The sequence below is a fragment of the Spea bombifrons genome, chromosome 2 (genome assembly GCF_027358695.1).
Source record: "Spea bombifrons isolate aSpeBom1 chromosome 2, aSpeBom1.2.pri, whole genome shotgun sequence".
Lineage (NCBI taxonomy): Eukaryota > Metazoa > Chordata > Amphibia > Anura > Pelobatidae > Spea > Spea bombifrons.
Genome location: NC_071088.1, coordinates 37,787,211 through 37,802,338, shown reverse-complemented (window position 1 = coordinate 37,802,338; position 15,128 = coordinate 37,787,211). Strand labels below are relative to the sequence as shown.

General features: G+C 38.3%; 1 protein-coding gene across 2 annotated transcripts in view; it reads left to right on the top strand.

The window, feature by feature from the left end:
- Positions 1-13,730, top strand: part of AMPD1 (adenosine monophosphate deaminase 1) — a 30,709-nt gene extending 16,979 nt beyond the window's left edge. The window contains exons 8-15 of one of the 2 annotated variants that reach the window (XM_053457564.1): positions 112-243; positions 1,632-1,795; positions 5,661-5,787; positions 7,025-7,188; positions 9,971-10,091; positions 11,099-11,272; positions 11,371-11,481; positions 13,327-13,730. In XM_053457564.1, the coding sequence (XP_053313539.1) occupies positions 112-243; positions 1,632-1,795; positions 5,661-5,787; positions 7,025-7,188; positions 9,971-10,091; positions 11,099-11,272; positions 11,371-11,481; positions 13,327-13,485 (1,152 nt within the window). In that variant the 3' untranslated portion in view covers positions 13,486-13,730. Of the gene's footprint in view, positions 1-111; positions 248-1,631; positions 1,796-5,660; positions 5,788-7,024; positions 7,189-9,970; positions 10,092-11,098; positions 11,273-11,370; positions 11,482-13,326 lie in introns of both variants that reach the window. The other variant, XM_053457565.1, reaches the window with a different exon arrangement.
- The last annotated feature ends 1,398 nt before the right edge of the window (positions 13,731-15,128 follow it).

The following is a 15,128-nucleotide window of genomic DNA, read 5'->3' as shown; positions in this document are numbered from 1 at the left end:
GCATGTGTGATATAATGTAAACACATTTTCCATAAGTGCTCACATATATAAAATACAAAGCCATTAACAAATATTTACATTGTTGGTAATGATGTTAATTCTTTCCAACAGGGAAGGCAAACTTTCCAACGCTTTGACAAATTCAATGCCAAATATAACCCAGTTGGCGCAAGTGAACTGCGAGACTTGTACTTGAAAACTGATAATTCTATTGATGGGGAATACTTTGCAACTATCATTAAGGCAAGTAGATTATTCACCCACAAATGAAGCAGACGTATATCTTACAGTAAAAACTAAATAAAAATGCTAAATATGAAGCGTGTTACACACAATGTTAAAGATATTCAGGAGGAAAGACCACTTGTAACTTCAACAAGTGCATGCTGGTATTTATACCTAGAGCTTTATTAGACAAGAACAAAGAGATTGGTAAGACGGTGTTGTGCACATGTATACAATAACAAACCCATATATGCTAAAGTGAAGCTCACCTTTCTAGTCCCATTCCTGTTCCCACTAGACCGTTACTGAGAACAATCAAAAGGCCCATATTATCAATGTTAGTTTTGTAGGGTATCGTGTAACAATAGATCATTCTAAAAGCACCCAATAGTACCTCTGCTTTAATGTGGCAGGACAACCATCTCTCAATGATTAAACTAGCACTGTGTTTATCTTTGGTGTTGAACTAGGCCTGACCCAGGGAAGCGTTCCCTCATCTCCCTGCAGCCAACCGCCATCTTCACTGCAAGGCACTGGGGATACAACCTCACATCCCGACACTCCGTGTCTTAAATTGTTACAGCGCCTTTTAATGCAGTCTATGGAGACTGTGCCAGGTCAGCATAGCCTCCATAGTGTAAATGCGCCAGTTGGGGAGATCAGAGACCTCCCCTGTAACCAGCCCATTGTGCACCAGGGGACGTGATCACTCAAGAAGGCTATCTACCCCACCCAACGGATTTGCAGCAGGGAAACGGCCCCCTGCCCCTCAGAACTGCCATCCTAGGCCTAAACCTAGCCGTCCTAGGCCAGGATACATCATTCTAAAACATAGAAGCATAACATTTGACAGCAGATAACCATTCAGCTCATCTAGTCTGCCCATTTTTTCTTAGACTATAATCAGTCCTGCCATTCTTACCTTAGATTCAGGATAGCTTATTGTATTAACCTCTACCACTGATGGGAAGCTGTTTCATTTTTTCTACTACCTTCTCTGTAAACCGAGTGGTAGATAAAGTGGCAATTTGCTTTAAATGTCATAAAATATATCTATCATAAACAACACACTGTTTCGTAGGTCTTTGTTATTTCATAATTGTGTCATCTTTTTTACATGGTCTCAAAGCTCCAATAAAAAATCCTAGTAAGATGCATTATTTTAGTGAGAGGACAACTCATTGCTTATGTGTGTATCTCTACAAGCAGGTATTATAGACCAATAAATATTTGAAATGGACTTATACATGTTATAATTACGAATTATACAGTAGTTAAGTACTTTAAAACATATATGACTAAAACATATAGATAAACTGGATGATTAATTCCTTTTATTCCTATTTATGAACATTCTGTAGTTTCTGTTATATCAAAACAAGAATATCTGAATTTTTTTATATTAGGAAGTGAGCTCAGACTTGGAAGATGCGAAATACCAGTATGCAGAACCTCGTCTTTCAATTTATGGACGATCACCACAGGAATGGACAAAGCTGGCACAATGGTTCAACAAGCATAAGGTTTATTCTCCCAATATGAAGTTTATGATCCAAGTACCAAGAATCTAGTAAGTACAGTACATAGGCTTTGAAGCACAGTGTTTCCATAACCTGTCGTACTGTGTTAGGTGTCGTATGACAGATGTACCTTAAATAATAAAGACTCAACAGCCAGAATTTGGGTTTTAAAAGGCCACAGGCGATTAATTTAACATAAGTCGTTGTCACGCAAAACCTGTAATTCTAAACATAGATGTGCTAATCACTGACAAAATGTAACACAGATTAAAAAAATACACACTTAAACCCACCAAGCTTGCAAAGCTATCTACAGTAGGTACCATATCTCACACATCAATTTTGGGAAGGACATACCCCGATGCCCAAACATACATGCTTAATTCATAACCCCCATTGTCAGATACATGCAAGAGACACTTTGTTCACTCACATTGACACACAAAATGCAGAATGGCAGATGTTGGGTGACCAAGCTATCAAAAGGTGACAGTGGGACACTAATGATGAGACGTAAATAGACATGTTGACAGACAGAATGAGACTTGTTAGCACATGCTTGCTTTTATTCTAAAGAAAACTACACCTATGATCAAAACTACTTACATGTACCTGTCAGTCCTATCCCCTTTTTGAGGCACAACTGGAAGAAAATTATTTATAGTCAGGGTTTGGGCATTCAAGACTTCAGTAACTTTTACTTGCGACCAAAGTACTGTAGGTATTCATGTGTAATCCTTAGCATGCTTTAGACCATAAACTGCTGTGGGGTTCCTCACTTGACAATTAATATCCGTCAGCACACCAGTCCTATACTGTTAAAGACTGGCTTGGCAGGGGGCACTACATTTCTAAAAGAGGAAGATTGTTCAAACTTCACTTATAACATAAGTAAGTTTGCTTAATCGTTTTCTTAAGAGAAAATAGAAAAAATTACTGTCACTTTAAGTTTCCAGTGAACCTCCGAGTTTCCACTTTTCAGAAAAGCTACCAGTTTTTCAGCAATCGGCTGAATTTCACAAGCAGATGATAGAAACAATTACATATTTCAGTAAGTTAGTGGTACAGCTCAATGCTGTGTGGATAACGTGACTATGCGTTTGACATCATCTGCCATCTGCCCTGCTAAATAGGCCAGCTGCTTTCCTGCCATAAGAACAAAAGAATCAGGGTGGGTATGGGAAGGGTTATTATTTGGGGAGTGGAGACAGGAGGTGCCATCAAAATACCTAGAGGAGGTGTGTAAAATGCCCCTTCCTCCCCATTATGCGTTGCCAATCGTATCTTTATTCTTCAAGAGAAGATGAACCAAGTTAAACCAGTTCTTCTGTGCATGCTTATATTATGAAATGCTCTGCATGGTAAAGCTGTACATCCTATTCTTAACATTGGCCATATTAATCATTTCCTAATTGTGCAATTCTAAGCATTGACCCATTGTAAAATGAAGAGGATTTTTAAGCCTGCATAAAAAAAAGTAATTTCACAGTTTCCGCACCAGAAGTTTAATATTCCAGACGTCCCCACCAAAGACATCAAAGAATGCATTTTAAAGTACTTTGTGAATTTTCCTATACGCATTCCTTAAAATGCATATGCGTTGTTTTTTAAAAAAATAATGGTAAAACACCTTATGGAGAAGCTGCAGCTTCCTGTTTCCTCTGTGGGCCGACAGTTCTCTTCATTAATTGACTGCTTGAATTGAAGCCTTTTTTGTGCTTGCGCAGAGGGTTCTCATTAGACCCCCTCCGTGATGTTTGCCAATTTTGCAGAATTGCCCCATGCATTTGCATGCAGTGGCAAAACGTAACTTTAAAAGGACCACATAGATATTGTAGGAACTCCCCTTTAATATCTTTTTTTAACAGTAGTTGTTTCTACAGGTGAAATATGATATATAATGAGAATGATGAAAATCGGAAACTATGTTTCTAGAAAGTGACAGCTAATTAATCCTAGTCAAAATGAAAAACTAAAATTAAGGATACAATTAACTTTATTTGGGTTATCCCCTCTGCTTATTGATACCCAATGTGGATACCTGGGGATTTCCCTTGGTTAGCTGCCCAGACCTTCCCTTCTCATATGGCGGTTGGCAATGATCAGGAAGAAGGGCTAGCCACATGGAGGTGAGACTAAGACTAGTTAAATATTAAAGGGAAGTGGGTGAAGAGTATGTGGGAAAAGTAGAACCTAGTGAGCAAGCATTACCAAATGCATGTACCCTTCCAGAGGACTGAAAATACTGGAGGCAAAAGATGACACAGACAAGCTGTTTAGAGGATAGGATGGCACAGACATACAGTATGGAGGCTAAGATGGAACAGGCAGGCTATTTGATTGCAAAGATGGTGCTGGCAAGCTGTTTTTGGACACAGGCAAGCTGTCTGGAGCAAAGATGGCACAGACAAGCTAGATGTGGTTTCTAGTTATGCCTCTGTGTTAAATTGTATGCATTTATGAAAATTATTGTTAAATATTCAATGAAAATGAAGAGGGCGTGCTAAGGGAATGGTATAGAGATGATAAGTTATGTTAGGGAGTATAAAGATGAAGGGGGTGATTGTGGTGCAAAATGGGGTGATAGTGGTAGAGGATGGAAATGATGGTGGGGAGGAACATTGTGATGGGGAGCATGAATTTGGTGGTTGGGGGAAATTATTATGGTTGGGTACACATACATGCATACACGCACTCTTACAACATAAACATACACACATGGTGGAGAATACATGGCAAGGGATCTGAGACCATTCCTCCATACAGAATATCTCTCTCTCTAGATCCTTCAGCTTTCTAGGTTCCTGCTGGTTTTCTATAGGGTTCATGTCAGGGGACTGAGAAGGCCATGGTTGGACCTTGATTTTGTGGTCAGTAAACTAATTATGTTGATTTTGATGTATGTATTGGCTCATTGTTCTGCTAGAAGATCCAACCACTGCCCATTTTAAGCTTTCTGACAGAGGCAGTCAGGTGTTTATTTGATATCTGTTGAGAGTAGAGGCTTTTTTCTTGAAACCCTTCCAAACATAGGCAATGTCAGATTGTAGTTTTGGAGATTTTCTGACCCCAAGATTCAACCCATTTCTACAATTCTCCAGCTGTGATATTTTGGCTACACAAACCATCTTCTTCCACTAGCTGTAGTTAGGTGGCAAGCCTCCCGATGAACAAAGCAGTTTGGGGATGGACCTTGTTATCAAAAAAACACAGAATACCCATGAACATGATAATGAGTACTATGTAAAAATAGCAAAAGTTTGAAGTCATGAAAAAAATGAGTGTGTCGTATGAGTGTCATATCCCCGCGCTCTGCATTATTTGCCGGCGCGTAGTGATTAGGGAGCAGTAAAGTGAGGTCTGAAGTGACAGACCTCGCGCTCCCTAATGTTGAGCCGACTAGAGGGAGATCGTGATCTCCCAGCTAGTCTGCAGGCTGCAGCTGCTTATTGGGAAGCTGTGCGCCCCCCGCAGCTGCACCTGAGGTGAGTATCGCTCTCGCCTCACCCTTCCTCTGCCCCTTCAAAGCGGGACAGAGGAAGGGATAGGCGGGAAAGCGGAACAGAGACCCAAAATCGAGACTGTCCATAAATCGGGACAGTTGGGGGGCATGCTTTAGAAAATATTATACTTTTTACATACAGTTATAGATGCATTAACTTTGAATTTGATTCTTAAAGGCCCAGGTGGTCCTTATAGATGATGTGTTTGTTAGGGAAATCTGAGCTAATCTTAGAAATGTAAATCACTGTAGGTAACATCTATAATTAAGTAACGTCTTATGGGCCCTGCTGCTTCTTGTTTGCCATTAAAATTTATATTTATATTTAAATCTTTTACAGCTATAAATGTGTAGTTTTTTTTAAAAAAATTCCTCTAAATTTCACTGTGTAAAATATTTGTTTTTCTTTCCAGTGATATATTTAGGGCTCAAAAGTTTGTGCCTCACTTTGGAAAAATGTTGGAGAACATTTTCATGCCCGTGTTTGAAGCCACAGTAAACCCAAATGCTAACAAGGAGCTCAGCGTGTTCCTCAGACATGTAAGTTTCACAGTAGTCTATTAAAGGGATCGTTTGATGATAGGATAGACCCTACATCTGGAAACAAATCTAAATAGAGAACTAAAAAAATGTAGTCTCTTTGTTTTTTTAAATACTTTAACTTATATTTAGCTAAAGCTGGTGTGATTTTATACGTTGTATACGTTGTAGAACCCAGGGCCGGCCTTAGGGGTGTGCGACCTGTGCGACCGCACAGGGCGCCATGGTAGCAGGGGCGCCTGCCCGGGACTTAACTTAAAACATCGTTGTTTTTTTTTGTTTTAACTTTATTTAACATCATTCATGTTAAATAAAGTTTAAAAAAAAACAAAAAAAAACCCCCGATGCTTTAATCTAAGTCCCGGGCAGGGGCGCCGAGCGGTTGCTCGTGAAGTTCTCAGCAACCGCTCGGCGCCCCTTACTCTGCGTGACTCTGTCGCGGTGCCGGCATCTCATGTTAAGCGCCAGACTATTCCGGCGTTCAACATGAAATGCCGGCACCGCAGCAGAGCGAGAAGACGGATGCCTCCCGCTCTCACTGCAGGACTCCGGCAACAAGGTAAGTGGGGGGGGGTGTAGTTTGAAGGGTCAGAGGGTGGGGTGTAGTTTGAAGGGTCAGAGGGGGGGTAGTTTGAAGGGGCAGGGGGGGTTAGTTTGAAGGGGCAGGGGGGGTAGTTTGAAGGGGCAGAGGGGAGGGGTAGTTTGAGGAGGGGTAGTTTGAAGGGGCAGAGGGGGGGTAGTGAGGGGGGGCACCAGAGGAGTAGTCCCCACAGGGCGCCACAACGCCTAAGGCCGGCTCTGGTAGAACCTATGGCCCAAGAGGACAACATAAGAATTAATAAAGAAAAAACAAAATGTATATGTTCTTTGCTATTTGATGGAGTATTTAGTTGACGCTGATAACTTTTTGTTTATTTTTTTATCACTGTGTAAAAAATGTAGAGCTGTATTGACAAGTGCCATTCCATTTCAACCCGTTCTTGTGTAAATAGTGGTATGTATGTATAATTCTAATGGCATAGAACTTCCCTAAACAGCTCCGGTAGATGCTATAGGGACTAAATACAAGAGAATGTCTAGTATATATAGCATTAAAAGTAAGCCCTCCTTGTCCATATACATAACTTGTGTAATAAATGAAACCTCTAAAGCAAAACATGACAATTACCCTTCAGATATGTGCAATATCCCCGTCTACTTTCACTAGTAAAAGAAGAACCTTATTTTTGTTTGACAGATAACTGGCTTTGACAGCGTGGATGATGAGTCTAAACACAGTGGTCACATGTTCTCCTATAAAAGCCCATTACCCCAAGACTGGTCCATTGAGAAGAACCCATCATACACATACTATATCTACTACATGTATGCAAATATCAGAGTGCTGAACAACTTGAGAAAGTAAGTTATGGGTTGGGCTCCTGTGTGATCATACATGAATGGTACACGTGTCATTTATTAATATATAAGTACTCTTACTATTAACCCCTTCAGTCCCAGGGGTTTTTGGTACCTCAAAGCCCAGAGCAATTCTGCAATTTTTGTGGTATGTCAGTTTAGCGATTTATTCTCCTTTCTTGCGAATAGTGTACCCATGTAAACTATATACTGTTTTTTTCAAGGAGAGATAGAGCTTTTCTTTTGATAATCAGATGATTAGCTGAAAATTTAGGAGGAGAAATGTAGTAAAAACTGGCGAAAATTAGAAAACAAAAACTACCATATTTTCCCATGTATAAGCGGTGGTAGATTTTTTTTTTGCTTACCTCTGTGTTGCGCAGCAGCGTCTCTTGTTCCATCGAGGAGACACAGGAATCCAGTGGAGTCACATGAATGTACATCACATCACATGACTCCGCTCTGTTCCTGCTCCCCTGGGCAGCACAAGAGAAATTCACTCAGAGTTCAAGCAACTCGGAGGGAAACGAAGTCTGCAAGCGGCACCGGAAGATCTGCAGTTCAGGTAAGGGTGTATGAGTATGTGTGAATGAGGGAATGAATGAATATGTGTGTGTGATAGCATGAATGTTTAAGTAGGGGGGGCAGGGAGGCTGGAAGTGATGTGCATGTGTTGGCTGCTTGTGCATGATAGGAGTGTGATTGCTATATTAAATATTCATGAGTGCTAACAGCAATAACACTCCTATCATGCCCAGGGATACCCAGATTCGAGCACAGCTAACATCACACTCATTTTAATTTTCGGGCCCTAAAATTAAGGTACGTCTTATGCATGGCAGTGTCTTATACATGGGGAAATACGGTAATTTAATTATTTTATTTTTTGTATTTTTTTTTTTAAATGCACTGTTATCAGTGCAGTATGGTTAGAGGTCCTCTTAGGGACCTCTTGAACATGTTATTAATGCCACTTTATAGTTTTTTTTTAAATTATTATTAATTGTATTATTTTAATGATTTTTCTTTTAAATCACTAACAATTTTTTTTTGCTGATTTGTCCCCACATCCTTTTTCTGTAAGTGGTGTTATTCCATGCTATGGCCAGGAGGGGTCTCCTGAAGTAAAAAAATGTTTGCAGGTATCTTTTAGGTTGTGGATTGCTTTTATTCTTCTTATAATTATTATGTTTTATTTATATAGCACCAACAATTTATGCAGCACTTCTATATTAAAACATTCATAAATATGAAAGGATATATTCAAAGATGTATATTGGCTGGGCACTGCCTTCACTACTACTTACCTCTGTGACCACCATCTCTCATGCTGAGCTGATGCATGTGCAGCGCGGAGTAAGGTCACTATGGCGGCGCTGACAGTTAGGCACAGTGCTCTATAGCATATATAATAATGTTACAAGGGAGATCCCAGTTGGCCAAAGAAAAGTGGTATGCAGCGAGGCTGACCTTCCAATAGAGCGATCTGCCCTAGGTAATGCAGGAGAGGGTCTGCCGTCCCCCCTGGAATCGCCACCCCATGCGTAATTGGCCAAGGCAAGAATGCACCACTGGATGTATTTCAATTAAATTATGAGTGCTTATTCATCTGGATGAAGTAAAACAATGAGCTGATAAATAGAAGGATAGAGACCCACACAAGCTATACTGTCAGTCAATATTTCTATTTGGTTTACATGATTCTTTAAATTTTCAACAATTTAGAAATCTTAACAGAAAATGTATAATAGAATTGGATTGTATAGTACATTAGAGAAAGCACTGTGACTTTTTGATCAGTTATTATATAATAAGCAAAAGCTATTGTCAGTCTTGTTCAAAGCCAACCCAATATGACTGTCTCAACTTTTAAGAATAGGGTTCTTCCTCTGAATCAATTGAAATGTGACCACAGTCTCCTTTATGAAGCCTTCCTTGTGGTTGGAGCTATGTTAATAGTTGTATAAAGTATGAACTATTTTTTGTCCCATTTTTTTGTTGAAATGACGGCCTTTTTTAGGGATACACATACCGTATATTTCACTTCACATACAAAGTGCTGTCCCCTGCAGTATGTGGGGTATAAAAAAATGGTCAGCGTGCCAAATTACCCTCCATATTGATGCTCACCCACCATGTGCTTCAAAATTCATATGCTTCTTGCACTTCACAAACCCTCTTTCACCTCGACTTCTGGTACTGTTTTAATATCATCCCAGACTGTTTCAGGACTAGACAAAAGTATTTTGGCTGACACTTGCCAAGTAGCACAATGAATTCAAACACTCCACCCCATAAGAAAAAGCTGTTCAGCAATAATAGCTTTAAACATCAGATTTATCACCATGTCATAACTTCATTATTACATCTGTCACGTCATTGGTGTGTAATTTATTTCAACCCAATCTCAAGATTCAACCTCCCATGATTGTTCATGTATTCTTAACCAACAAGACTTATGTCTAGATAATTATGCATTGTCAGCCCTTAAGACACGTAACAAAAAAAATAAACTTCTTTTAGGATTTATAAGTAATCGCTTCATCTTAAAGTTTAATTACATGTTACTAAATCATTAAATTATTAAGATTATAGTTTTTTTTTTAATATTTCACCAAAAATGAATATTTATTTTAAATTTTTCCGCCTGTGCATTAAAGGGAATGCACATTGATAATTTGTCATTTTGCATATTGCAAATTATTCTGTAACAACTAGCAGGTTAACGTCATTAAAGGAATTAGCCTATTAGTGAAATGGCATTGGTTGATTTTCTGTTTTATAGGGAACGTGGAATGAACACTTTCCTCTTTCGCCCTCACTGTGGTGAGGCAGGAGCAATCACTCATCTATTAGCGGCTTTCATGACAGCAGACAACATTTCTCATGGGTTGAACCTAAAAAAGGTAAAATTGTCCTACATGTTTCATAAGAAAGTTCGAATTCTGCTTTTTTCATGGAACGTTCAGTGTTCCATTTTCTTCTTCCCTATAACCTTTGATATACCAGAAAGATGTCTACCTTGTACAGAAATCCAGGTATTGTGATAGGGGCTTCTTTCATTGCATTTCACAAATTCATTCATAGAATGATATGATAAATTAGGCATAAAAACTATTTAAGTGCACTTCCAACTGAAAAAAACCAAGGCAAAACCCCACTGCTGCCAAATGAGTTTAACAAAAGGCCTCCATCACTGCTCCGAAGGCTGCCAGTGAACCTTTAAATTCAATTTGCATTGTCCATTCCCCTTTATCTTATTATAGATGGGCTTAACATAAGATTATATATATAGAAATATATATTTTTGAGATACCTTGCCTCAGCTGTTTTGGAATGGTGCAGACAAAGCCAACAAAGCCTACCTGGAAGGATGCCAGTCACACAACATTCCTTGTCTATTCTCTTGTTATAACCCTTTCCACTTCCGGAGCTAGTGGAGGGTGATGGAGAAGCTATGGATGACACAAAACAAACCTTCACAATGAGGGAAATACTCTCACAACTCAGTCCAGTGGGCAAGTCCAGCCAAGTAATATGGCTGCCAAAACATTCTCAATGTGCTATATCCAAAAACATTCACAAACTAGATAGAAAAGCCATAAATGTAATAGATTTCCCATTTCACTATAATATTATATATATATAATTTAATATAAGCTCTTTTCCTAGTGTATTCATACTTATTGTATCACATTCATAATATCTGTTTCACTACTGTACTTGTTATATGACTGCACTTATTTTACCTCTTATACCTAATATACTGTAAAGTGCTAAGTACATAATACATATTTATATATAGACAGGTAAAACCTTGATGTAAGCACACTTTAAATGATTTATCTATTTTAATGGATGATGCATATTAATCTCTGGAAGATCTTTGCACATTATTCCTTCTATTTTTCAGAGTCCAGTCCTACAATACCTGTACTTTTTAACAAAACTGCCCATTGCTATGTCACCACTAAGCAATAACAGCTTGTTCCTGGAATATGCCAAGAACCCATTACTGGATTTCCATGCCAAAGGCCTGATTATATCATTGTCTACTGATGACCCGATGCAGTTCCATTATACTAAGGTAAGTGTCAGGTTCTTTGCTTGGGGTATAGTGAAAGATGAAGGTAGTTGGCATGCAAAGGTATTTTTATAATGGTCTACTCTGGATGTCTTCTGCAGGAACCTCTCATGGAAGAATATGCCATTGCTGCTCAAGTCTTCAAGCTAAGCACTTGTGACATGTGTGAGATTGCAAGAAACAGTGTTCTGCAGTGTAGTCTTTCTCATGAGGTTTGTACAAAGGTTTTAGAATAACACTCTCCATTATCACAACCCCGATGGCTCCCGACATTGAGTAACAGCTCAATTGCAGCCAGAATACCTTTACATTTACAGATCAGATATTCATTGCTATGCATTTATTAGTTGTTTTAGTAGGTCTTCTATTGTCAAAAAAAAAGTTTTGATCTTGGGTCAAAGACCTGTGTCAAGTTTGGACTCAAATGGAGGTACATTATTCAATCTGATAATAATTCCACACAGGCAAGCAAACCCCACACAAATTTTAGTTTTGCAATCAGTAAATTAAAATGTGTTGTGTTCGATTGTATAAGCATGGCACAACATATCATGATGTTTTAATCCTTGACTGTCTGCTTTAATATAATCCTTACTTTTTCACCCCAATTTATTGGTCATAAAACTGATGATCAACTTACCCTTTACTAAACTTACTGCAAATCAGTTTATTTATTTCCAGGTGCATACAAATTTGAGGAAGTATTTCATAATATGGGGCATCCCATCATCAGACCAAAGTAGTCATTCACTGCACGTCATGGAAAAGCAAGAATATTACTTGATGTAGCCCACACACTAACCCCAAGAATCCTTTGAGGTTCATCTCCTAGTAATGAATGTACCGGTTGTAAACAGGAAAATTCCAAGTGCAGGTTTATGACTTAGTGAATTAAACCCACAGGCAATGGGTCATTTGTTGTTTTCCTGGCAGTGGTACTACCGGGGCTGCATGAGATGCCAGCCAACAGAACACACCTACACCCCTTCAGTAGTTGCTAATACAGTTACAACAAAATTACAGGAGGTGTTATGGTAGATGAGTGATATTTAAGGCAAAGTTACTTCTGTAATTAAAACGTGCATCAGCACAGGACTTTTTTCTAAGAAGGATCAACCCAGACAGGTTGGACAGCCTAGACCATACACTTGTTTATGTATGGAGATTTGTATAATCACCTAAATATAAATAAAATGCAATGGATTCAAAGTTTATGTGAATCCTGCTGTGTATAAATATATATATATATTTTTAAATTGTAAGAAAATACATTAAACAAATAAAAAACTATACAATGCCAAGCTATAGATCTTTATAATTCCAAAAAGAAAGTCAAAATATATTTAAATCTTTTGTAACACCATGTTACCATGATCAGAGATCCCTTCTCTATTAAAGATTAGTTAAATCCTGAAAAAAAAATCTTATGATATATAATATATATCCTGCTGAGCAGTAAGCAGATATAATCCTATATTAGGGATCATTTTCAGGATAAATCCCATCATTCTTGCACCTCTTGTATTATTCCTTCTAGAGACTTTATTGTGTACTCATTTCATCATCATGTCTGATTTTTTTATTGTGCATAATAAAGTATGGTACGCAAGCTGAAATGGCAGCTTTCCTGTAAATACAAGCTTGAATCCTGCAAGTACAAGCTTAGATACCTCTAGATATTTTTACCATTAGATAGAAATAAAGTGACCATGAGGGCTAGGGGAGAAAAGTGGAAACTGAATACGAAGAAAAAAATAGCCTTCCCTGTAAACACATATAGAGTTCTAACATACAGCTCGACCTTCAAAGCAGTTTTGTTCTTTGTTCATACCTTTTGAAAAGTTTCAAAACCATAATTTTGGAAGAAGTCACATTCTGGTATTATAATAGCCTTTAACACATTCAAAATCTTGCTACTCTTGGTGGAAATGTTATGTATGGCTGCATATACCTCAAACTTGTTTTGAGAAAAACTATGCAAAGTCAGAAAAACTATTGGAATATGTTTTTCATCTTAATGTTGGTAAATTAATCTTTGTGATCTGTTTGATTTGTAGGAAAAAGTACGTTTCCTTGGTGCAGATTACCACAAGGAAGGACCTCAAGGGAATGACATTCGCAAAACAAATGTGGCCCAGATCAGGATGGCGTACAGATATGAGACATGGTGCTATGAGCTCAACCTCATTCTCCAAGCGCTGAAAACAGCAGAATAAGAAGGAAAAATGCAGATTTGAGTGATTTCCTAATCGAATTGCTGATGAACAGGCTAACTGGCGTGTATACACAGATACACACATCAGGTTGACTCCAGTCAAGATACACAAATCTATTCTCACTGACACTCAGTGATCCAATTTTTCTGTATAGTTAGTGTTGTCTATCTAAAAAAGAAACCACATCACTGCTGACTTAATAAAGATTCATTTTAATCAAGTAATAAAATGATTCATAACTTGAATTCCCACAAGAGTATTTTTTCCTATTTTTCCTAGGCCCGCTAACAAGAAAGGCTCCCTGGACAAGGATGGGTGGTTCTTCTAAGCATGTTATCTGAAAAAATAGTCCTCTAAGTAAATCCTTAATATTGTGAATGATAAAAGATACAAACACCTCTCAACTGTACTGTAGACATCACTCAGACTGATCTAGATTCATTCTGTGCTTGTCATATTCTGGCACTTGGCATCACCAGCCTGCACATTGAGCGTTTGAGCGCTGATGTAAAGGGCTGGACTGGCAGAAGATTCCTTTTCACCACCTGACTTTTTTCTATACATGCTTCATAGATCTCCCAACAGGCAACTATGTCATGCAGATACCCCTTGCCACTATGATCTCCTAGCTTGAGCACATGGTTGCTACACCCCAGGCCAAAGTTGCTGCCAGCCTGTGCTTAATTTATAAAGCTTTGATCAAACGTTTGCATACCCTGGGAGAATTGGTGATATATGTACCATTTTTAAAGAAAACATGAGTGAGCAGGCAAAACACATTTTTTTTTATTTCTTATGGGGCTCAAATTCAACTGTAGGTTATAACAGAATGGCACAATCATAAAACAAAACATGGCAACAAAGCAAAAAAAATGAATTGACCTCTGTTCAAAAGTCTGCATACCTTAAGTTCTTATACTGTGTGGTGTCCATTCATCATGGCAAAGTCTTTGGTCGTCTTGCATGAACCGGACGTTTGGGATCTCGATGATACTATGGTCAGGAGACTGTAATGGCCACTTCATATTCAACATATTACACTATGTTCTTTCAACAATTATAGTTATTTAAATATATATATCCTTTTTCACATCTTAGACTTTCTCTTGTGTATTTGTTTGTTAGTTAGCCTTTCTAGTTTTAACTAGAATTATGAAGGCTATTATGCACGCTAGAATAATATGGGGAGGGTCTAATTCAAGAAATACATAGCCTTTGTTGGCTATTATTTTTTCTTTATCAATACATTGAATGTGTCACGTAAATTTCTTAAAACGTTCTTCCCCTCTTGCTCAGACACTCCTTTGTTTTTCCTTCCATATAACTTCTCCTGAGAGCTAAATGTGGAGCCTGTTACAGTAGAATAGGATACAGGGTCAAGCAACAGACTGCAAACAGACATAGAATGTACGCACCAGTAAAGGGTATGTAAAGGTCGCTAATATGGAAGGGAGGAAATGACTGAATAATAACCTTCTCTTTGGTGGTTTAAAACTATTGAATGCTACCTACTAGTGTACTTCCAACATCTCTTGACAGCAGCTGCTGAAACTGCACTGAGATTAGTTTACTGTAAGCAGGCAATTATATGTTTTCTCCCATGGTAATAAACCATGTATGAACCTTGTATGGTTAGCATATGT